The 26,334-nt window shown below is 41.6% G+C and overlaps 1 protein-coding gene across 11 annotated transcripts in view; it reads right to left on the bottom strand.

The window, feature by feature from the left end:
- The window catches only part of SNX29 (sorting nexin 29), a 128,736-nt gene that overhangs the window by 35,620 nt on the left and 66,782 nt on the right, over nt 1-26,334 (bottom strand). For 9 of the 11 annotated variants that reach the window (XM_065030388.1, XM_065030389.1, XM_065030386.1 and 6 more), the window contains one exon: nt 11,996-12,136. In XM_065030388.1, the coding sequence (XP_064886460.1) occupies nt 11,996-12,136 (141 nt within the window). The other 2 variants (XM_065030393.1, XM_065030394.1) reach the window with 2 other exon arrangements.

Raw genomic sequence — 26,334 nt, 5'->3', positions numbered from 1 at the left:
CCGTTAACTGCCCTCCTGCTGGCAGCGCACAATGAACCGGCTCAGGCTCTAACCCAGCTCCAGCAAAACAAAAGGAAATCCCGCCTTAGGACTTCACTGCGAGCTGCATCAGCCTCTGACACCACAGAGCGCCCCTCACCCTACACACAGCTGGCGCAGATGAACCTGCAAATGCAGAAATAAACTCAAGTTATTCTAGTGCAGCCTAATATTTCTCACCATCTTGCTCAGTCTTAACAAAATTATCATCTCAGATTTTGTCAGTTTACAAGACACCAAACCATTAACCTCCAAATGAAGCTGGGAATCAGCAGCTGAAACGGGAGCTAATTAAACATTCCAGTGCTGAGTCATTCTTACTGGTATGGGATTAAAAACCAGTTAGATAGCAAGTGCTACTTTTTCCAGGCTAATTGACACCTGTGCGAAGGTCACAGTAAACATGGCTCGAATACAGCTGCCCTTCAGTAACGACTGCAGCACCAAACAGTTCTGCAGTGCTACAGTTTCCAGTACCAACTATACTAAATATACCAAATACTAGAAATATTATATAAAAATAATCTCTAAATTATTGATGGTACATGAGCTTGAAATCTGCATCCTGCTTGTATTGCCAGTCTGCGTACGGCAGAACCGGGCTGGTGTCGTACGACAAAACCGGGGACACAATGCACAAAACTGCCACCTTTCCCACCACACTGGGAGGTTTTTTTGTACATTTACTGTTCAGTGGAACAAAAAGGCATTTAAGAAGATGAGATACAAAGAAGAAATCAAGGAGCTGTCAGTTTTGAAAAGAAATCTATCCTTCTTTAAACAGAGATTTACTACGTGACTGAAATTATTACTCCATGTTTCTCTACTAAAATAGCTGATGAGTTTCCACCTCCAGCTACGGGTTCATTTCAGTGACACCCAAACGCAAGTGACACTTCTAGGTTGAGTTCTTTGGAAAAGGTGTTGCTGCAAAACCCGCTCGGCCCGGCACAAACGTCGGTGCAGCAGTACAACGTCCGCATTCCCAATTCCCTGAGCCTGCGGCAGAGCTGCTGCAGCCCCGCTGGGCCTGGTTCAAACGGGGCTTTCGGAAAAACGCCTTAGTTTGAGTAAAAGGGTAGTTTAGAGACCCCAGCGCGATCGCTACTATGGTTTGTAGCCATGCTAAGGTTTTGTCTGTGCTTTCTCAGAACGCACCACTTGATTGTGATAACTCTTTCCCCCGTCTGATAAATCTCAATCAAACCGTGTCCTGTACGTGTCCTGCACGGGCTCAGGCACTCACAGAATCCTGGAACCACGCGTGGTTCCTAAGACACCCAGCATTTTCAAGTGAGCAATATCATCCATCCAAAAGCCTAAACTTCTCAAAATACTCTTGGAGAAAAAGTGTTAAAAATGAGTAAATATATGAAAACAGACAAACAAACCAACAAAAAAACCCCTAAAGCTGATTCATCGTTAGCGTTGTGTTCAATGCCACCATTAGAGAAATAGCTCAATTAGTAATGTTATGCTAACAAATTGCAGTGTTATCTAAATATTAATATTTTGTTATTTAAAGACAGAAATGCCAACCATGTGTCAATGTGTCACGTGGTCAGGAACCAACTGCTCAGTGAAAAGCATCAATAGGAAAGAGCAGGGATAGCAGAGCCCCGAGGGCTCGTCTTCTGCTCAGCTCTTACACAGGGAAGTTCTCTTTCTGTTTTCTCCTCAGACCAAGTGTTACCAGCCTACCCTTGATTTTTATCCAGGGGAATCTGTAAACCACAACAACGGCACATGAAGCGGAGCAGTTCTTTCAGTAGCCCATATGACAGTAATAACTGCCAACAATGCCAGTTAAAACGTGTCTCAGCTCGCTGCTTCCCAACGCTGCCGTTTTCTGCCTTCACCTCTTGCTTTTAGTAAGTTTGAAAATGCTCTGAAGATCAATAAAGAGACTCTACATTTAAAACAACAAAAAAAACCAAACTAAACCCTTTAAAAACAAGGTACGTACAGAGCTTACAGTGTACACGCTTAAAGTGATGCCTTCCCTTAACAATAATATACTAATTTTAAAAAAATCATGATGATAAAGAGCCAAACCCATAAACAGGTTAATGAAAAACTACAATTTCTCCTCGAGCCTCTCAGCGAGTGAAATAAACTGCGTTCAATATTCCAGAAGAATTCCTTCCTCCAGCAGTTCACCATCCCGGCTGCCAACAGCGCGAGACACGAGGCCAGCTCTGAGCTGCACTGCGCCCACAGCCACGCTCCGTTAACAGACGCTGCACGGAGACGCAGTCGGATACGACAGTTCTGGTCTCTACAATAAGAACGGAATGAACGAGGAATATTGATGTCAAGTGCCCGTTGTGGATAGCGCCTTCACATAAAGATATTACACGGTACAATGGGGAAAAGCAGATTTATCACGCGGGAAGTGTCTCCGCATTTCACATGATCTGAGGGATTCGGTATTTCATTTTCTCTTCCTTTTTAAAAATTAACACTGAATATGTTTAGTACTAGTAATTGTTGTATAGCAAGCAAGATTAGAATTTGATTATATTTATAAAACGGTACATTTGTGGGGGATAAAATCAAGCATACTGATAGGTACGGAAAGATGGAAAAATGTAGGTAAAGTTTTAGCTCAGAGAAAGGAGGTTTTAACTTTATTTCTGTAATCAGGTGTCCCTGCTAAGGTCTCTTGGAAAGGAAATTTATTAATCCAGGTAATTTAGCATCACCACCACAATAAGGAATACATTTAGAAAATTATTTTTGTATTTTCATTTTACACCAGCAGGGTACCAGAATACCCGAGTGCCGCACGAGTTGTTATAAAACTGCCATATTTGTATCCAGCAGCTGTCCAGGCAGCATGTAAATCACAGCTCGCTCTTTCCCCCAATGTCATGACATAAAACCACTGTCTGAACTTCTTCTGTGGTCTCTGTCTTCAATGATTCGTTAGAATAAATTGCTTAACTACAGGATTACAGGACAGCAAAAATAAAAACACCCTAAACAGTCTGTGTTCATCTTCCTAAACTTCAGCAGCAATTAAGAGCAGATTTTTGTAACTGGAGAAGAAAAAGCCTTGATTCCCTGTTTTCAGGCAACGTTGCACTGAGTGTGCACACTAAATGCGCTGAAGGAGGAGCGGGCAAACTCCTTCCCTTCCCAAATAAACCACGGAAACGGAGCCCAGCGCTCTGCCCTGCGCCCAGGAGCCTGCGGGTCACCCGGCCCGACGGGAACTGTTTGCGGGCAAGTGTTCGTCATGCAAACGCCAACCGGCTCCTGCTGACTTAGTTCTCTTCTCTTAGACAGCGAGATGGCCAAGCGATGGCAACGAAGAGCAAACACTCTTTCTCCGTGCCGTGTAGATAAAACATCCACTGCGGCCTTTTCCAGCAGAAAGCCCAGAGGATCCGGATCCAGAACGTCAATGACTGCGTGCGGGTGACAGTGTCACATCAGGGCTGTGCTCTAGTAAAGCTTCGGCATTACTGTGACTTTACTTCTATCTGTACTTCAATTAAGTCACCTATTTGAAAACTAGATTGTATTAATCTGATATCAATGGTTATGTAAAGCTCATACTTTTTTTGAGAACTGAACTTTTCATGGTGAACTTCGAAAGTTGCTTTTATGACTTTAGGATGCCATAAAAAACAGTGTTATGGAACTAACACATAAGGCTGTACATAGAAGGTTCATTTGAGTTCCTTTCCTGATTTGAACACAATACCAGTGGACCCCTTTCTTTTCAAACACACCACTGCACAACATGCCTGTCAATTATATTAGCTATATCCTAAAGCCCACAAGGCAAAATAGCTTATGCAAATAACTCAATATACTAGTTAAGTCCCCTAAGAGGGTTGAAAATTAAAATGTACTTACTTTGAAAGTCAAGAATAATATAGAATTTAAGCATCTATATCGCATCATCCAAAAATCAAATTAAGTAAGCATTAATGAAAGCAATCTTTAACTTCAAATTTTTAATATATAACTTAAGGATTTATATTTCCAAAGCTTTTCTCCTCTAATAAAAGTACTCCAATGCTGAAACATCTGAGAGTCACAATTTTCTACTAATTCTACATGCAGTATCAGGCATCAAAGCTTAGTCCTAAGAAACATTCTTTAGCCCACTGCCCCAAAGGCATCAGCTACAAGTTCTGTGTTACTTGCTTCCCAAGTCACAGCTCCCTGTGACCATATGGCTTTGACAAGCTCCTCTGATGGAGAACAGTTTCTATGAGCCACTAAACCCCAGGAAGTATGAAAGCACATGTATCTGTACTTCTGATTTCAATGCAAGTCAAACACTCAAATTTTAGGGTGTCTCAAAGTGCTTTGCTGAATCAGGGCACAAAACCACCCACGCCTAAAATGAAATTACTTCTGTCCCTGAGATACTTTCTGAATCTTGAAGCATTCCATGGTTGTCCTGTTACTGTCGATCCACCTGTTAAACAGGATTTCTTACACTTCCCATCTTAAAATACGTATTTCAAGCACTGCCAGTACCTTAACTGTTACATTTGCTATCACAGCGATAAAATGTACATTGGACATACGAATGTGAACGAATTCCTTTAAATCACTACGGTGATTTTCCACGTCAGTCTGCAGCTACTGGCAGCGCTTTCATTCACGTGTGATGGTCTCGGGTATTACGGGAACAGCACGAGCAGAGGTTCCTCCCCAGGAGGGAAGATGCAGGAGGCTTCCCCCCTGCTCTCAGTGCGCGATGCTCATCTGGGAGGCAACAGGATCTCACAGTGTCACTGGGTCACAGCAGCAAAATACATCCTGTGTTAATGTATGCATACGAACTATGTAAGGTGCTGAGCACAGGGCAACAAACACTGAATTTTGAACTCATATTCTGTATTGGAAATGTGACTTACGGCAAACACACAGAGCTTTTCCTGAGGAAGCAGAAACAGCTCTATTGAATACGTCAATAACCTTAAAAGAAAATGATGTAGCATCATGGTCTCTGAAAAACACCAGCAATACAAGCGTGACTTTTTTTCCCAAACAGCTTTATCATGAAATCATTCATCTCTCAGCCCAAGCCAGGAGCATTTACCCTCCTCCTTCCCACAGGAAAACACCGCCACAGAAGTTAACAAGAAATCTTAAGCACCAGAACTGTAGCTTAGACACTTGCAGATCAGCCTAAGATAAAGCCTGTATTCTGTTTTATTTGCAAAATAATGTTTAGCTTCTATACCTTTTAATCCTAAAATAGTTCTCCTGCTACACATCTTAAACTCTTCACTATCGTCAGCAACCGGCAAACGGACCAGACACGGATCCAAAAGCAGAAAAAGAAAATGGAAGCTACGCACCATTAGCAAAAAAAAGGATTTTCACCGACATAAATGGCAGAAAGATCAACTAGAACTTGCAGAATTACAGGACACACTCCAGTACCCAACTTCCTAAATGCTGTCTTTGATGTTGTCATACACGTGTATGTATGTTTATATTAAAAAAGGTATCTTTTAAGATACACACACATAATATTTACAAACTCTTAAAATAATCATATACATAAAATCATCTACAGTTTAGCTAAGTCACTGATAGGTAAAAGGAAAACATTATTCAACTAACATTTGTGCACAGAACAAGCTACGGCCAGAAGAACAGCCCCCAGACTTCAGTTGCAGGGGATCAACATGATGAATGACATTGCTCTCAACATCTTCTGCTGGACTGAAACCCTAGTTTGGGTTTCTGCCCTGTTCCTCCCGTGCAGCTGAGGAGTCACGGCAAAGTCACTCCCTCCCAAGCCCAGACAAGCGCCGTGTGCTGTCCCCGCGGGGCCTCGGCCGTGTGCCGGGAAGCCACGCGCGCCGCGCCGCGCGTCACAGCGGCGAGAGCTGCCGCGCTCCCGCCCGCGCGCTCACACCGGCCCTGCACTCACATCTCCGGGGGAAGCAAAGACCCTTTTCTATTTCGATGTGTCCTCTGTTGGGACACTACCCTTGCAAGGGGGTACTTAGTTAGGTGTTTACTAAAATCCATTCTTTAACTGTTATAATCGGCCCAATGCACAAGTAGCAAATGAGATTTTAAGGACAATGCAATGTTCAAAAAATGAGAATAACAGTTCCAGTAAAACCTCACATATGATTACTTGCATTAGTCTGAAAGCAACTTCCCAAGAAAAGAGACAACAACAAAATGCCAACATAGGTTCAGAAGCTAAATATAAGAGCACATGTTAAATGAAAACAGTTAAGCTCTATTTCCATGCAAATGCTCCGCAACCAGGATGGTGTGAAGCGCCTCTGAGCTCCCCCAGCTCAGCACACACCAGAGCTCAGAACAAACCAGGACGAGCGGCCACGACGGCCCCGACTGCCCCGGGACCATCCCCGTGGGCACTGAAAACACCGAAAGGCAAACAGCCACTTCAGGCAAGAACACCAGAGGCTGAAATACAAGCCTCGCTACATACACCTGCACACAAAGTACTCAGCAAACCACAAACCAGGCTGATTCACGGGGAGCACGTTTTAAAATTACAAAATCAACCCGTTCAAGTGTTAAGAACATACAGTTCAGATCTTTAAGTTTTAAATAAAATGATCTGTAGTTTAAAATAAGAAATACAAAAATATACAATAAGTATATGACATTTCTCTTATACACGCAACAAGAGAAAAATACGTATCGTGTTTTTGCTCAAACAAAGTATGGATAAAGTGAAGGAAGAACACTTATTCTTACCAGGACTACTTATAAAGATTTTGACAACTGTTTGCTACCAGCACTGAAAGATCATTAGCAGAAAACATGGGGACTAGGACTTAACCCACGGAGTCTTGCAAGCATTACTGGTTTCTTTTCCTTCAGGAATTAAATTACGCATTCTGACTTGATTCAAAGCAATGTTTATAAATCAAATTATTCTTTTCATAGCGTTACATCAGTTCTAACTTGCTGTATTCAAATGTTTAAACTGAGACACAGAAAATAAGGTTACCAACCTGAAAGGCAAATACACTCTTTTTTGTAATTGGCATTAGTTAGCTGTGCAAAGCAGTATTCCTCCCTCTTCTCTGTCCATTTTCTACTAACCTGTTTTCCGTATATTACATTTACGTTTCCTCGAGCATTAAAGACAATTTCTAATCCTACACACATAATTTGTTGAAAGATCATGAACTATTAAGATAAACTGTCCCAACCTAAGGCAAAGTCAAAAATACATGAAAAACATAGTAATTAGAATTAATATAAAAATTAGATTTTTAATCTATTGCTTTACAATTGTTCAATATTTTCATATTTCACTGCTACTTGATGACAATATATAAGCAACAATAAAGACTTCATTTTCTCACTTTTTAAAATCCTCATTCAGCTGAAATTCTGCTTTCTTCTCGTATTTTCCCTGTCTCATACTCTGCAACTTTGCATTCGAGCCCCTGATCTGTCTGATTTCTATTCCCGCAAGCAGGAAGGCTCTGCATTCAGACGCCCAGCTCTCCACAGCTGTTTGTCCGTCGCTCTCTCCCGGCCAGGTTCGCTCCTCAAAGCCCCGATATTTTGCAGAGCGAACCAGCGGCGGGTCTTCGGTGACCCAGCCGCTGTGGGGATTCTGTGGAACACGGTGTCCTGCTCTGCTCCGGGAGGTTCCCCCACCCGAGACACGACCGAACACTAAATCCAGTGCCGTATCAAGGCAGGTGTTTTTCACAGCAAACCCTGTGCCAGTGCCACCAGGCTCAGAGCGAGCGCATCCCCTTCGCTGGCCTCCCCGTACCTAATGCAGCGTGTTGCAGCTACACCATGAATAACGTCGTTCAGGTGCAGACCTGAAGGACACAAAAACACGCAACACCCTTTCCCAAAAGCCATAAAATAGTGATTTTTAGCCATTTCCACACGGAGGACTATGTTTTACCAATATGTTATTTGGGCATCTAATAACACTGAGGATTTGTAAAGGACAAGAAAACCATAGATTGATGTAAAGTAAATAGAGATACTTTTATCAGCAGCATTTAGGTACTGAAACTGCTCTTTAGGCACTGATTTAAGATTGTATTGATTAATCTAGAAACAGGAAGCCAGCAACAATCCTATTAAAAACAGTTTAGCTATGTCCTGGTTCTTCTAAGCGACTGCATTTTTCTGAGGCCGGCTGTACGGCTTTTGGACAGTGTTTGCTCCAGAGCAGACCTGGCTGGAAAAGAACACTCACTAGAAGAGAACTGGTCTTGTTTTAACCAAAACCAGGACAAACTAATATCAGACAGAAAAAAATTATATTGACATCTAACAGCATCTTGCAAATGGAACTAATATTTAAAAAGCAGTATTGAAAAAAGTAGCACTGACACCATCTCTTCCAAACATATTACCAAATATTAACCAAGCCTAAGACTGAACGTTTGCATGTGTAACATGCTGCACAAATTCCTCATCCTGAACTGCAAGTCCTACAACATTCCAAGACAGACATTCCCACAGGAACTCATTAAAGAAACCTTCCAAGGACTTCAGCTTGCTCTGTCACGGAAAGGAGGTCACCTCGGGGCCACTGACACATCCCAGTGAGCCCCACAGAGCCGTGCGTGCCAAGGGGTGACTATTTCTGCTGGATCTGCTGGCCAAACTTCAAACCTTGGGGTCAGTTTTGGGCCCCTCATGCCAAGAACACTCTTGAGGTGCTGGAGTGAGTGGAGAGAAGGGAACGGAGCTGGTGAGGGGCTGGAGCACAAGTGTGATGGAGCGGCTGAGGGACCTGGGGGTTCAGCTGGAGAACAGGAGCTGAGGGGAGACCTTCTGATCTCTGAACTGCCTGAAAGGAGCTTGGAGCCAGGGGGGTCGGGCTCTGCTCCCCAGGAACAAGCGCCAGGAGCAGAGGAAACGGCCTCAAGTTGCGTCAGGGGAGGTTGAGGTTGGATGTGGGAACAATTTCTTCCCCAAAGGGCTGTGGGGCATTGGAACAGGCTGCCCAGGGCAGTGCTGGAGTCACCAGCCCTGGAGGGCTGGACAGACGGACATGAGGTTCTCAGGACATGGGGCAGTGCCAGGGGTGGGGAATGGGTGGATTCGATGATCTTGAGGGTCTCTTCCAATCGAAATGATTCCACCATTCTATCTGCAGGGTAACTGTTCCTGAAGCACAACCACCACACAGCACAACCCCTGTAGTACTCCCAAAGGCAACACACACCATGAGACGGTACAGAAAACAGCACCACTAGAGCACAAAGATTTGCCTCTGCACAAACGTGCTGTGGCCATAAACTCTTGTGGGATAAAGTGAGGTAGGACGTTGCAAAGCTGATGTGAGAGCCCCACTTTATGACCTGCAAGCTATTTGCAGCAGGTAACCAGAAGTGGAATTGCTAATCAACGCCAATGATACAAGTGGCTTGTGTCTCATCAAAGGAGTCCTTCAGGAGTGCCATGGATGGCACCATTTCTTACTGTAAAGAAAAGATATTTTTTCAGAGATCTGATATGACAAAGCGATTGTGGGTTTATGCATGATGAAGGTAGAATTTTGGCCTAAAGCTAAAGAAAGAATAAGCAATGCAAATTTTTTAATGAATTGCTCAACTGATAATTTTGTATGCATAAAATGTGCAACTGAAGTTGTAATTCAATTAGTACTTAAAGAAATTAAGGACGAAAGACTATCAAAAAAAGCTTAAAAGAAGGCTTTTGTAATTTATGGAAGTGGCTGATACTCCACAATCAGTTATATAACAAAGAAGAAAATACATTGTTTCTATTACAAAACTATCCACTAAAAATGCAATGAGAAGTGCACAATCTTCTAGTATATGAAATAAGCAGAGAAGTTCTTTCCTTTCCTAGGTTAGTAGGCAATGAACAACTACATTAACCCAGGACTTTATGCCAAGCAAACACACCTACACATTTTATTGGTAAATTCCATATATATTAATATCACGATCACTTACTGCAAATTCTGTGCATCCCTCCTCTCCTGTGTGCCAAGCCCACCTGCTCACTGTACAGAACACTTGGGAAATATCCCACGGCAGATCACACGTACTACCTTTAAACAGTCACAATCCACATCCGCTGACATCCGAATGCAATTAATGATTTGATAAATATTTGTTTCATATATGTGCTTTAGAAACTGTTTTACTCCATATGAATCAGCAATGATGATTTCTCTATCACAGAAAAAGCTGCAACAGATATAATTAGCACGATTCTGGCATTTTACTGATACATGTGTTAATGTGGCCAAAGAAAACGTCAGGAAGATCTTTTGTTATTATAATCATGATGTCAGCATTCTTTCGATAACTACACTGCTCACTATGGTTGGTGCTTCGAAGACATTTGATACAAACACTCAGTGATAATACGGGGAAAAAAAAGAAAAGCAGAAAATCCTACATAAAAGCCAACAAATTTGATTAACATCATGAATGCTGATTTAAGCAGCATTTTTTGTCATAAATATGATTTAAATCTCAAATATTTTACTTGCGATAGTTAAATAAACTTTTCAGATCATTTCTACACTGTAAAGAAAAACGCCTTTGATTACTTCTCAGTCTGGATTTCTGATTTCTATTGCAATGTGTACTTAAGCTCTCAAACACTTTAAAGTTTTGGTGATTAAGGATTAAACTACATTGTACTGGATATCTGCTACATATATACTATACAATATTTACTGTATTTGTTGCAAAATCCCTATACAACAGGAAAACACAGAAATTTCCATTTCCAATTTCCAGGTTCCAGTATAGGTTGGGAAACTACATATTAGAGAGCAGTGTAGGGGAAAGGGACCTGGGGGTCCTGGTGGACAACAGGATGACCATGAGCCAGCACTGGGCCCTTGTGGCCAGGAAGGCCAATGGTACCTGGGGTGGGTTAGAAGGGGGTGGTCAGTAGGTCAGAGAGGTTCTCCTGCCCCTCTGCTCTGCCCTGGGGAGACCACACCTGGAATATTGTGTCCAGTTCTGGGCCCCTCAGTTCCAGAAGGACAGAGAACTGCTGGAGAGGGTCCAGCGTAGGGCAATGAAGATGATGAAGGGAGTGGAGCATCTCCCTTATGAAGAAAGGCTGAGGGAGCTGGGGCTCTTTAGTTTGGAGAAGAGGAGACTAAGGGGGGACCTTATTAATGTTTATAAATATATAAAGGGTGAGTGCCATGAGGATGGAGCCAGGCTCTTCTCGGTGGCAAACAATGATAGGACAAGGGGTAATGGGATCAAGCTGGAACACAAGAGGTTCCGCTTAAATTTGAGAAGAAACTTGTTCGGGGTGAGGGTGGCAGAGCCTGGCCCAGGCTGCCCAGGGAGGTTGTGGAGTCTCCTTCTGTGCAGACATTCCAACCCGCCTGGACACCTTCCTGTGTAACCTCATCTGGGTGTTCCTGCTCCATGGGGGGATTGCACTGGATGAGCTTTCAGGGCCCTTCCGACCCCTGACATACTGTGATACTGTGTGATACTGTGAAAATGGGAGAGCTAAAACACAAAGACATAGATTATGGGAATTAAGCATGCAAATGCCTTTAAAAAGCTGGTTCAGAGAACCTGAAATTGGCAAGCAGCACCAGAAATTTAAGGCATTTAGTTTAATACTTTTTAAAGTTTACAGAAATATTTAATGAGTTAATGATCAGTGTTAATTGCTGGCATTTATTGAAAAGAATGGAGTAGCAATTACACTTTATGTATAGAGCTGTCCAGGACAGTTGGGGGGGGCTGTGCATTTGTCTGCTGTGTACGTCATCAATCACTCACGTTATAAATCCAGTTTTCTTTTCAGTGAGTGGAAATATCGATGCATTAACTACACCAACAGTGAATCTGCAGCTGATGAGGGCAAAGTCTGTACAAAAATACCCGGCACTGTCTAGCAGGAGTAAAAAATCTCTGCCAGTCGCCTCTTTTTGTGCATGTGTGGATGGGGAAGCAGCTCTACTGACACAACGAGTTCTTGTAAGTACCTTGTTTCCAATGGCCTTTTTTGGTGGAAAGTTGAAAGTCCTCACTTGCTGGTACTTATTCTGTAGTTTACGATGCAAGCTTCTGAACTCTGCGTATCTTCGGTAGACGTTCCATTCATCATCCTTTATCCTAATATAAACCTGCAAAATACAGACAGGGAAGGAAATAATTTAAAGACAAACCGCTGAATTAATGTATCTCTTTCACTCTTTAAAGCTTCGTGGTGTAACAGCTCCACATGGGTGATGCGATGGGACCAGAAGTTCCAGATCCCAGATCCCTCTCTCACTGTGTATTTGCTGTTTCTGTTGTACAAGTCATTAATCTTCCTCTTTCTCATCTTCCCTCTACTCCTCTTCTCCTCTCTTTTTATTATATTAATAAAGACAAACATAGCTTGCTCTTTTTAACATGACTCTCGGGCAACCACGGTAGCACTTTTTGTTACCATGGTTTCCAGCATATTCCACCAGCCAGTGACCAAAGGCAAGAAAAACATAATACTACTGTAAAATTGATTTCTATGTACTCAACACAGTTCTTTCAACTTTCTACATGAGCTGTGTAGAATCAGAATTGCAAAACATAATTTTATCCAAAGTATGAAACATAATTTCCTTTCTAAAAAAAAAAAAAAAAGAAAACTAAACTAGAAATTTTATTGTTTGGAAAATAAACAGAGTTCATTCTTTCTGCTTATATAGGACATTAAGTATAATTTAACACAGCTGTAGTTTTTGTGATTCTGTCTTTGTCTGCGACTTAATTATTTCAAGAGCATATTACCAATTACATGCTAACTATTCACATTCTCTAGGAAAATTCCAAGCAGAAGTGCAATATTCTCACAGCAAGCTGAGATTTCAGTCATTACTAGGGAATGACCTTTCCTCTCCAGAGAGGAACCCGCCGTGATGCTGAAATAGCACCAGTCGGAAACAACAAACCAAGCCTCAAAACTCCAGATCCAGAGCGACCTTTTCCTGAGCTGCTCCGGAAGGATCTGGAGCTCATTCATTGTCACATGTGTGTTAATGATCTTGGTATTTTGCATCCCCAATGGAGCCGCCTCGCTCCCCCCACACCCCAGTAACGCAGGAGAACAGCGGAGGAGAAGAGTGACACCAACAGCCGCACACCGAGAGCAGTCACAACTGTATCTGTGGGAATCCTGGGAAAACCCAAAACCCAGTCTGGGTTTGGCTGATTCCAACTTTGAATTGTGGCTCTTCCTCACAACTGAAACACGCACATGGTCCTTCCCCTCTAGATTTGACGAGTCCTTAGAAAAAACAACCTTTCGTAAGGACTGGTGGTGTGCCCGAGACGGGGCGCTGGCCGGCTCCTCCCAGCAGGCAGCTTTGCAGCCGCCCCTGCAGCTCTTCACAAGTCCCATCTCTACAGACACCCAGTTGCTCAAATTCTGCCTTGCAACCAAACTCAACATGCCATGCAGATACCATGCAAATGCTGTCAAATTACAATATTTCACTGTAGAAAATATTCATGATATTGGATTTTATTGAATAACAAGCACATTTTTTGGTTACTATTATACTTCTTCATGGTTCACGATGATGACAAAAAATGAATACTATAATTCCCAAATTAGCACATTCAAAAATACAAGAGATTCAGACTATTGTGTGAATTACAAATGCATATGTAAACAAAAATTCAACTGGTTTTGGTAACAATAATCCAGATAGTGTCATGATGGAACCACTATAATAAGTCTGCAAGAAGTGTTCAGATTTCTTTTGCATTTTGAAAATTAAGCCAGGACAAAGATAATTAAACACCTACAGGACCATCTGTTGGAACAATTCAGTACACTTCTGAAGAAAAATGAAGGGAAATACAAAACGCAAGTATTTTTCAGGATTTCAATAAAATTAACTTAAAGTAACTATATAAAATATGCTTTCCTTGCCCAGCTCTCTCCGCTCCCCCTGCCTATTCCCGCTTCCATCCACACATGTGAAATCTTGCTCGTATTCCCAAGATTCAGGTTCAGCTTCCCTGTGGGAGGCATTGCCGACAAAACGCTTAAATTACTTTTAAGCAATTTATTTAATATGGAAATCCTAATTGAACTAAGCAGTTATCTTTGCACATGTGATCTGATGAATCATGCAGTTCAATATTACCTGTTAAGCTGGAACCCATAGTTAACTAATTAAGGAAAACAGTGCGCTGTAACTGAGATTTTTAAGGACTGCAAAACACATAGGTTTAGTTTTTAGATAAAAAATATTTATTTCCTGTTCTTCTCTGTACATAGATATTGATTTCTTTCAGATAAACTTGTTCTAGTCTAGTCATACAAGTTATCTTCATTTAAATCAAATACAGACCATACACTTCAGCACAGGAAAAGTTATCTTTGTAGACAAAATTTTGAAATAATACCAAATCAAACCACTTGAGACACGTGGCTTGAAACTGTCTTAAAGTCATTAGACCTATTCCCATCATCCTCCACGTATCCACAATTTCATTCACGGTCTGTCAATAGGAAATCAACGGAATTTGTAGATGCCAAATACACTTGTGTGTGTGCGTGTCCCAGATGCACGTGCTGCACCCTCAGGCGGCACCACTTTCTACTGCTGAAAATACCTTAACATAAGACATAGAATTACAGCACGTCACAGAAAGCTGAAAGGACGACTCTTAGTCTCATTGCCCGAGCAATTTAAAACTCAGTTCTGTATTCCTGTATGTCTAACTTCCCTTCCCTCACAAGTATGAAAGAGTTCTCTGGAGATCCTCTCATTTGTCACGTCTGACTTCTGAATCATTGCCCAGGCTCTGACTGGTTTGTTACAGACAACGCAAGACACATGAACAGAAAAACACAACCCACAAACCGACACCGCTAGTTTTAAAATGTTAAGTCAGCCAAGATACTTCCTTCAGCTGGTGAAAGTTTTGTCTACATTTGCTTTTAAATAACACTTTAAATAATTTTGGAGTACCCTTGGTCCATAGTTTTACCTTTCTACTTCAGTACTCTGTACAGCAAGAAAAAGTAAAGTAGATATGAACTTGTAGAGATGCTTTAGTTTTTTGCTAGAGTTTTGTTCTTGGTGAAGAATCCATAAAATGTTCCTGTAAAACCAGAATATTTGCTTCAGATACAGGAATATCTGCTTGGCTAGAACAGATTAAGATAAAAGAGGATGAAAAGATGAATAATCAAAGCTGCTCATGCAAAGAGAACATATGTATGTTAAGCACATTGCTGGCGCTCAGCAGGATAAAGCAATGTTTGATTCCTACAGGGATTTGATGTGTCTTCTAAGACTGGTAATTTGAACATGCGCCCGGGGGTGGGAGAACACATTATACAAGGAGAAAGACACTTGGACCTCTTTTTTCCCCTAGAAAGGACAAAGCAGGGTTGGAACAAACAAGAAGTTCGCACAGCCGTTCTGAGGGCCGGGTGCGACAGGCCAGCAAAACCCACGGAAGGACGTGATGTGGACAAAGTTCCCACCGCAAACATTTCAGCTTCCTTCTTACAGCCGGAACCTACCAACAAAACCTTGCATCTCCTTTCCACCTTGCCTTTGAAATAGTCAATTTAAATAGTTATATATTGTAATATGTAATCATAAAACAATCATAATTTCATGCCAGTTCAAAACCACAATACTTGTAATGTCCCCAGATATTTTCTAAACTATTAAAATTATCTGCTAAAATACTTCAAGCCCACTGCGATCCACATTATCTTTTACCAGTCTTCAAGGATATTTTCTTTTTTCTTCTTACAAAAATTAATCTACGAAAAGGCATTAAAAAAAATCCCCTTCTGCTTCCGCTATGGAGAGGGACCATGGAGCAAACACAGGGGTTCTGCGGGGCCGGTTCGGAACTGCTGATGGAGAGCTGGGAACAGAGGGAGACGGGATCTCCCCTGCAGTAAAAGCTTTCCCCAACTATCTAACCGAGCTTAACAAGAATCATAAAACACACAGAAAAAACTCCCAAACAAACAAACAAACGCAGTGCTCTGAACTATAAAGCAAAACTTACTAACATCAGTAAAATTTATCTACTGAGTTCAGTGGTTTAGACACTAAAGAAGCCTGGAATATTCATTGCAACAACTCCCAGGTCATTATTAATATTTGGTTAAACTAATCTTATAACCCACAACAGTTCCAGAAAACAAAACTGTCGGTGCTTTTGTTGCGTATTGCTAATGTAGCCTAAACAAATAACGGAGTAGTCTCTCTGTGGAAAGAAGAAAACTCCTTTTAAGTAGAGGTGCAGGCATGTTCTGGGATCAGCGTCTGGATTCTGGTTCTCAAATATTGATTTTTGATGATAATAAAGTCCTAAAAACTCTTAAAACTAACTCAACTTTGATGTACATCTTAATTACTCAGGAATACTAAATGTAAAAGATTTTGTTCAAAGTTTACAACTGAAGAAATACTCTTTTTCAGGAGGCTGGAACTGCCTTTCCTCCCCGTGGCACAATGTGCTCTGGGGACAGCACTGACGACTTCCCTCTACTTAGGCAGCTTTTAGCAAAACTATTGCTGCACTCCAAAGGTGTGAATCCAAAGGGGAAGCATAAGGCAAAGAAGAAACTAAGTTACATTTCTTCACTTTACTTCAGGACAATGGAATTTTACCTTCGAAGTGTGAGGAATGAATACAAGTACAAGTTCTATTTTGACACATCTGCAGGACTGCGTTTACGGGCAAGTTCCCTCTTTGAAAAGGATCCCATTGAAGAATAATGAAAACCAAACAGAACAATGCAACTTTTCAGCTGTGATACCAGCAGCTTTTGTGTGCCTTTCCATGTATAGACATATCACAGGAATTAGAGCAAACAAGCTTTTCTCTCAACGAGACCATTTTATCTGCTTGCACAAAGACTATGAATACTATTACATATTTTGTCATGTTAAATCTTCAGCTTCTTTACATTTAGTTCACGAAAATGAACAATATTCATCAGTTATGAGAGAATGCGCATCAAAGCATGAGCCTTCAAACCAGCCAATATTGCTGAATGCTCAACAGAAAAACGTTGTGTACCACTTCCATGCAGAGCGACGTTCGCGGTGTTCGTGTGTTCACCAAACCAGCCCTACGGTGACTGCACACTAAAGACCAAACACAGCACGGCTACAGTTTTGCTGGATGGAATCAATATCTTGTTTTTATTTTGCACACAGATCAAATCGGCACAGAAGATTTCACTCAATAACATAATGAGTTGCTTTTGACAGCGAAATATTGCCTGTAATACCAAAAAATAATTAACGTCATTTCACAAACATGCACTTTGAACTGACGCAGCCACTGCAATGCACGACAGGCACTGCAAGGAGATGTTTCTGCAGAAGAGGTTAGAGGCCAAATGACAGAACTGTTGCCTTTTTCTCCAAACAGGATGTTTTGGGTGCTCCACCCAGGGAAAGGCGAACATCTCCCCAATTAGATTGCAAGTAAGATAGCTATTATTTATTCTAGATATTCATTGGATACAAATGATTTTCTTCTTTCTGTACTACACGTAAAATAATCTGAGAACTGAAACTCTACTTTTATTTTCCTTGTATTTTTTGCACCCAGATGAGCATTTCTATAAGCACATCAATGTATTAATATGCATTACAGTTTCCTTTAGAAAACTAAATAACTGTCCAAGTCTCCAGTGTCTCATCTTTGAGTACTCCATCCCAGCTATTTAAAAGGTTTTCTCCTTTACGCTTCTGGCACATCCTCAGGCCCCATTGCAGACCCTCACCTTTTCGGCTCTTTGCGAACACCATGACCAGACCTCCCTCTCAAATTCCCCCCATCGTTCTAGGCCATTTTCTTCTCTGCTTACCCTGAGCTGCTCCGAGATGGAATATGATTACAAGACTATTTCTTTCTCATTTTTCCTTGTTCAGTGCTGCAGCTGCTAAAGTAATCCAACTCCTCATACATCAGGGAAAAGAAATTCAGCTACAGGTTTAATCTTTGCTATTTGTTACCTACTTTTCAACTACTTTAACTGTCAATCCATTGTCTTCCATTGTTAAGATATCTATACCTTTGATGAAATAGCAAGACTATGCTGGCCGGTGTATAAATTAAAGGTGCATGGTCAGATCGCAGCCCGCGCTTTCAGTGTTCCACCTCTCACCCAGGTAATTTGCTGGGCTCCGTCCCCTCAGAAGGCGGGAGCAGCAGCTCCTGCTCTGCGGCAGCACTTGGCGCTGGGTCCCAGCAGGAGCGGCCGGGTGCTGTGTGCAGCCCCTTCCCCGGAACAGCACTGCTCCTCCTTCAGAGCGGAGAGCAGGACAGCCTTTACAGCAATACGGAAGGAAATATTACGAGAAAAGAGACTGGCTGGTATTAAACAGTAAGACTGAAGAGAGTCAAAGGAATAAAAAGTAAGAAAATAATGTTTATTGATGATAATCTTAGGGGGTTCTATACATATGCAAATAGCTACAGTCTTGTCTGATTAGCATGTTTATCTTTAATCTTATTTGGTACCATCTCAAATTTTTACTGCTCTGCAAACACGGCAGATTGGCAAGTAGCCATTGAAATACTGATATCACTTTAAGAATCACAAAATCTCAGTTTCATTATATTAAGTGTCAGCCATTGGTAATTATAGCAACAAAAGGCATGACTAATGGCATTTGCTGTACACTTCACAGGGAAGTGGAATCCGCACGTATGCAGCAAATAAGATACTCTACAGTTGAGAAATATGATAAAATAATATTATTGCAATAATCATCTTGCTTCACAGGCACTACAGATACTGCAACTAACTATCACCATCTAGTGGTAAAATGTAAATGCAAAGATATCTTTTCCCATTCTGATCTGGATTCTGCTTTGTCGCTGTGAACAAACTAGACAAGAAATTAATTTCTAATGGTAGGCGGACCGAGCAACATCTGCCTCGCAAGAGAAGCCTCGCAGGAAAGGCGGGCAGAGCCCAACAGCGGCCAGCAGAGAGCAAGCAGCTCTCAGAGGAGCCGGGATGTTTCTAAGAGCAGACCCTACCAGCATCACCCTGATTTTACAACGCCGCCTAATATTTCAACAGTCTGTTTAAAGGACTAGGCCTTCCCAACTGTTACTTTGTACAAATTGCATTAGTTGCCTCGTCTGTGGCTAGGTCCTTTGGTGCTTGTAACTAATGAGTTTACCACTTCCTAATAGCCATCACCAACTTTGTAAAAGAATAAACCTCCGAAGCTCCTTTTGGACTCAAAGTATATAAACATAATTGTTCTGATGTTTGTGCCAGAAGATATTGCTACAACAAATTAGCGTGAGCTCCAGTCACAACCCGGATCGCTTCATCCAGTAACGTCTAAATAATCCTTACGACTTGCTGATTCGTAATAAGGACATCAGCTGGTCATCCAATTAATCTTTCTGCTCAGGTGCAAAATTAATTCTACTAGCAAATCATCAACACTAATGAACGGCAAGACAGTAGTCGAGACATAAACCTGAAGCAAAACAAAGCTGAGCAAGTACAGAGGAGGCGCGTCCGAAAGCAGGAGAACGCGCTCGAGACGTCCTTATCAGACCTGTGGTTTCCATTCTAGATCTACATCATTCTTAGCACAGCACTGCAGGGCAATCACGTTCAGTTCATCCTGCACCAGGACCTCCCACGTCTTTATGCTGGGATGGATCTTTCTTCAATTTAATTAGCTCAGTTATTTTCTAGACCCGTGTAAACTTTCAGTATTCACAAGCTCTGTGGCAAGATGTCATGCAGCCCAGCTCTGTGTTGTGGAAAAAAACCACTCTCGTGCACTTGTTTCGAAACTGCAAGCTGGTAGTTTCAATGGAGGTGCCAATTTGCACTTTGAAACAGTTCAAAATCTCCCCGTGTCTTTCATGATTGGAAAGGTTGCTATTTTATCCCCTTCTCAGTTGCCTTTCTTGCAGGCTGAGCATTTCCAATGTGCACCTCAAATGAAAAAGCTTCATTTTCACCCAGTTCTCTCCCGTTGTAATTTATATTTTTTTGGAGAGGACTAGAGCTGCAGGCAGCCCAGCCAGGGATCATACATGGCACAATACTTGTCGGTTCTTCTATCCCTTTCCAAACGATTCCTAACAACTTGGGTTTAGACCTCCTTAAACCCTTTTAAAAACTGTGTCAAACTACCTACTTTAAAATGTTCCGGTACCGAGCTGGAAGGTATTGATCAGTCAGTTTTCAGCTGTTTCATCCTTGAATTCCCGGGCAACTGCATGTGGAGATGTATTCTTTATTTGTTCAATAAGATCTTCTACTGGTATCTCGTTTAAAAGAGACAGTCTGCTAATTCTACACAAGGAATAATCCAGAACGGGAATATCCCATAACAACTCCACGGTGAACAGAGATTTCAAAATACGCATTTCTCTGTTACTATCTAACGTCCTGTGACCTTCTGCCGCTTGAGCGTCTGTCCCCCTGGCTTCAGCAAGTGCCTCTTCCCGACACGGACAGAAAAGAGCATGAGCTTTGTGCCTTCTGGAAGGTGTCAGAGCCCTGTCACACTCTATCTCTCTTTGGTTTTTCTTCTTCCAGAATGTGTATTTTCCTCAATTTTTTGTTGGAGATTACTTAAATTCTTTAATTTAAAAAAATGTATTCGTTTACTTCTGACAACTTCCCTTATTGCACTGCTTAGCCAGCCCTCTTGTTTTTCCTCTCTCTTTTTTTACAACGGGTTATGCATTTCCTCTGAGCAACATCCAAGTTTTTAAATGATCTTGATTATGCCTGAAAACCATCTGACCTGTCCCTTTTAGGCTTTTTGTTGTTGTTGCTGTTTGTTTGTGGTTCTTTTTTTTAAACCATCTTCACTTTTTCCTCATTCCCTTTTTTTAGTTCCATACGCACTAGTCAATTTTGGGCCTTCTTGTTCCTTTTACAGTAGAGTTTAATTATTTCCATGTAAACCTTTCTCTACCTTTCAGTTCATTAATTCTACGATCTTCAAGTGCCAGTAACTGCGTCCTGCATTTGACATCACCTCTCCTGTCAGAAGTCCCATTATTCCAGATACATATGCAAATCCTGATGAATCCAAACCCTTTGTTTTTTCAACATTGTTTCGTTCCTGCAGCAAAATACTCCATCTCCAGCTCTCTCTGAAGCTCCCAGACCCTCCTTTACCCTGCCCTAAATGGAACCCAAAGGACCATTACGTTCCACACCACGCCCTGGTAACCCACCCAGAAACACCAATTCTCTCCGTCTTTCTACTCAACCAGGTCAAGTCAGTGACGACAAAGCTGAACCCCCAGACTCACAGCCACCTCTTCTCAGTCGGGATCTTTGTCCTCAGAGAACTATTCACAGTACAAACAAAGCCCTGAACGGCTGCTTAGTTTTCAAAGTCCTACAGCACATTTATTTTTTGCCTTTATTTATTGCAGTCACATTTATTTTAGTCACCTGAAAGTTTGTCAGTTACCGTGAAACGGTGATGTTTCAGAAAACAAGTGAAAAAATATTTTTTAATTGAACTTAATAACTGCACTTAATTGCACATCCCATTCTAACTGGCTTTTTCACTAAAAATTATATATCATTTAACAGTTGTAACATCCACACCTGGATGCTATGAGTCTCTGGCTCTGTTAATTCCTGAGGCGGTTTTAGTGCTAAGCTGTGAGCACAGCTCTACCTGCTGCTCTCCACTGTCCCCTTGAACTCACTCATGGCCAACCAGCAGAAAATCTGGCTGCTTCTAGACCTTGTCTTTAAATCCTGAGAACCACCCCCAGCCCCTGCTGGCGGCTGAACGTCACTGCCCCAGCGCAGGGAGCTCTGCAGACACAGAGGGCTGATGAAAATTTCCACAGCTAATGAGGTTAATTACAAAATGCTGCTTGCTTTTAGAGTCCACAACCTTATTTCTGAGCTTGTCCAGAATCCTTAATCCTTAAAAGAAATTCAAGAAACTATTTGATGGTTGAAACTATGTGACAAGTAGGCTGAGTCGGAAACTTTTCCTTCTGTATTCACTGCAGAATAACACCTGGGGTTTTTAAGGATGGAAGATGTACTGATTTGGAACATAACCTCTGAAACACACTGAAATGTTAAGGTGACACGAAGAGAAATGCTTTGAAACGCCCTTCAAAACAGCATTACAAATCTGCATTAAGCTTCAAAAAACAAAACAAAAAGCAAGCACTAAAGCACAACTCCTGCTGGAGTCTCCTCGCACGCTGCCCCGGGAACGTGCCATTAACTTACCTTCCTGGTTTAAGAAGCACAAATGCAAAACGGACAAGGACTTCAAAGAGGCACAGCTACCCAGACTGATCCCTCCTGATTCTTGTATTCTTCGGAAGCATTTCTCACTCAAAGAAAAGACATCAGATACTGTGGAACTGATATATTCATATTTTTCCAAGCTATTTGAGGGGCTCTGCAATTCCTTCCACTCTCTTTCAGTCATTTCCAAGGCACGTGATACCTATGCAGCAATTTATTTTCTGCTAAAACCCACAAATTTATGCACAAAAAGGGACAGAAGAGGCACAAAAATTCTAAAGTGCATCAGCAATAATGTGACACAGCAAATCTCCACCGCCACATTGCCTTCCTCTCTCCGTCACATGAAATGCTCCAGAGACACACAATTTTCCATCGGCAAAGGCGAACAAGATGGCTCGTGACAGGAGAGGAGGGCAATCTCTTTAGCTTTCTAATAACAGTAAATGCGGAAGAAATCAGGCCATGTTCAAAATACTGCATTTGGAAAAGCAACGGTCAAGTTCCACGTCCTTTTGTATCGTCTTCATTTGGCAGCAACATCTTACCTTAACAGTATTACGCATACGATCTAATTTTCAGGCTGGCCAAGCATCTTTAGGCTAATTTCACATCAGCTTTAGGTGCAGTCAGCAGTATTTAGCACATCTAAAAAGGATGCTTCCCCAAACCAAAGTCTCGTGCCTTGCCTGGTCCAATTTGCACACTTCAGCTTTCTACAAAGCTCCTTTGACATCTTTTTCTCAGAATTAACCCGCACAAGCAAGACTCATTTTCACATCTCAAGTTCTGGTTACTCAAGCACTCACAGAGGAATTTTGGCTCCAAAAGATGTTGGTAATGATCTCAACAATATCAACATTCTGCAATATTGCTACTGAGAATTCTCACTTTCCTTTACATTGGTATACAACAAGCAATTTCTCACGTCGCTGATACAAAGAGTTATATATGAATGTTCATATTGTGCCACTGGAGAAACAAATGATAAAGAAGCAAAAACAACGTTTCTTATGACTATGAGGACTCAGAAATGAGCTCAGCCATTTATCCTAATTGTCAGCGCCAGCCCTTGCCTGTTCATTGCACACTGGTAGCCCAGTAAATACCCTGTTCCGCTATTTCAACATTGAATCAAATTCCCTGTAATCAGGAGCACATGTTTTGGCAGCGATTTAACAAGATAAACGCACAGTGCTGTTATTGAGGCTATTCTGAAGTCTTATAAATTAATGCTTTCCCGATAGCTATAAAATGCAGAATAATTCAGCAAGCACATGACTACAAGTGTGATCGGAGATGTGACAGTCATGGAAAGCATTTCGCCACAGTTCTGTGCTACAGCGTGTATGTCTACCTAGGAAAATGTCTTTTTTTATGTGCAGTGGCAAAAAAGAAAGTTATTTACTAGACAGATACTCTTCGCAGTGCTGCTCCTGCTACTGAGATGACAAACTGGTAGGAACACCATTCCTGCACCTTTCCACCAGGAAAGACCTCAGCAGGTACCAAGCTCAAAGTTTAATAAGGATTATATAAGTTTTAGGTCAATTCTATAGGTAATTTTTGCTCACTTTTGTTACACATTAAAAGACAAAGTTGAGCAAATACACAATTGCTCAGAGGAATTCTGTGATACTCTGTGCTGTCCTGTAATTAAAGACAAACTAGTCTGACCAAAGACATTCCACGTCTCTTCTAGACAGACGTTTCCAACTTTACATTATGGTTGTCTCATAAATTCCTATGGTGAAGAGATAACGAACAGAGCGTATTCAGAAGAACCTGTACATTTTTCAAAAGTTATAAGAATAAACAGAATTTCGCACATCATGGACGCTCAGTTTTATGAGGATATATCGTAGACATTCATAAAATTCTCAAAATCATCTTTTTGCCCATCTGGAATTTTCAGTCTTTCAGAACCTTGGGATGACGTTTTGCTTCCTTTTTCCTCTTCAAGAGACATACCCTCCCATCACAAGTTCTTTGTTTCCCGTTGATGATGAGTAATGGATGAACGCTATTAAACCCGCTCTGTACCAGCACAACATATTTTCTACAATGCCATGCCACTGATAAATAGCAACGGTGTGCAAAAGCACGCTAAAGACCCACGTTTGGTTCAAGTCACTGGAGTGACACCCTCAGCCCAACCCTCCGCTCACCCCCGCAGCTGCTGCATAGAGCCCTGAACCCCTTCTGGAGCGGGAAACTCTGCCTATCACACGATTTCTCCTATGGAAAAAGAATGTACAGAACATCTATAATGTATACAAGTTCTGCATACTTCCCAGGCTTTCATGATGCCATTTGTATTATATAATCATGTACAGTCAAATGGCATAAGAAGTACTGAACCCTTTAGTAATTAAGTCTGATTTCAAGCTACAAATAAAATTAAAAAGAAATTAAATTCCTTCAAAGAATTATTTTTTTAATCTAGTTCCAATATACCTTAATGCAACGCACTTTATTACTTTAAAAAAGTATTAGATAGCAACTTTATAAACAAACTGTTTCCGGGCCATGTCTTCGTAGCAACAACACTAACAAAACTCAAAATACAAAAGCAAGTTTAATAATTAAAAAAAGATTCTCCCCATCCAACCAAAGAGGATGCAACTGAAAAAGTGAATAACAACATTAAAATTGTTGATAAAAATACAACTATTTGCAATACACGCAGATCCTCCATGTCCCTTTTGCAAGCACTTATGTGCTTATGTGGGGCTTTCTCATGTCTTCTTACGTGTTTTCTGGCCATTGAACCTTGGAACTGGCAGCATTTTGGTTTTTAAAGCAAACACAGTAATAATGTTACTATCGAACCTAAGAACCAGTTCTCCTCCCCTTCCTTCATCTACCACCGCGTCTCCTCTTCCCGAAGAGCCTCCTATAGGTGAAATGTCTGCTCACTCACAAACAGCTGCAACAACTGACTTTTTTCTGCTTTTTCCCAACCAACCAGATGAGGAGGGAAACCTGTGTGAGAACAGACGGTTCACTGGTAAACACTGGGAAAGCCACAGTTTCATTCTACTTCTTATTCACAGCTTCCACAGAAAAGATTTTACATCACTTTTCTTTGCGGTAAGTCTCTCACTGCAACAATGCACACCCACAATTTGATAATTACAAATTACATTAACATTTCACATAAATATGAAAGAAACGTGGAACTGTGCTCACTGCGTCCAAATGAGCTTTCCTGAGTTATCAGTATTGGGTCATATCCCCCCTCTCCTGCCTTTCACATAACACCAGGTATCAGTAACATCAAAAAGACACAACATTAATGCAGTACAGACAGTACCATTATATAAGTGTGCCAAACCTAAATAGCCAGAAATGCACTTGGAAATATAAGGGATATTCACTGGGAGCCTTCACTTCAATCTGTCCTGCAGCTATAACTAAAAACTGTAGCAATTCAGGTGTCATATTGATGCAAACACAAAAGACCTCATCATTCAGACACCAAATATTTTCTGGAATTGTCTTATTTTGTAGTTATCTGCCAGAAACTCAAAATTTCTATGCGACTGCAGGAGGGAAAAGAAAAAAAAAATGGAAAAAAAAAATGATGGGGTACATGATATTCCAGCTTTTGCTTATCAACAGTCTATATGTAAAAATGCTTGAGGAAAGACTGAACTGTTAAAACCAAAAGCTTTTTAAATAGTATATTTAAATACCCTTCGTTGCTCATCCATCCACACAGACAACCACCAACTCAAGGGTGACCACACAGCCCTGGGGACAAGGATGGGGACACAGGGGCTCAACTGGTGTTCCAGACCCTGCAGGGAGGGATGGGGCTTGTGTGGAGCTGGTGCATCAGCATCAACACGTGGCTGCACAGCAGGTGCCACCGACACCATGGGACTCCCTCTGAGGGTCGGGACTGCTAGCAGAGACTAAATCCATCTGACAGAGCGGGACAGGAGCAGCTTCGCCTACAGGCTGGTGAGGAAATGGTGGATGGGGTGGAAAGCAAATGGTGCATGGTGATAGGAGCAAGAGAAACCTAAGAAATGACAAAGCAGGATGAAAAGA

The sequence above is a fragment of the Columba livia genome, chromosome 15, assembly GCF_036013475.1.
Source record: "Columba livia isolate bColLiv1 breed racing homer chromosome 15, bColLiv1.pat.W.v2, whole genome shotgun sequence".
Taxonomy (NCBI): domain Eukaryota; kingdom Metazoa; phylum Chordata; class Aves; order Columbiformes; family Columbidae; genus Columba; species Columba livia.
The sequence above is the reverse complement of the archived record's forward strand: the minus strand, read 5'-3'. Positions and strand labels throughout refer to the sequence as shown.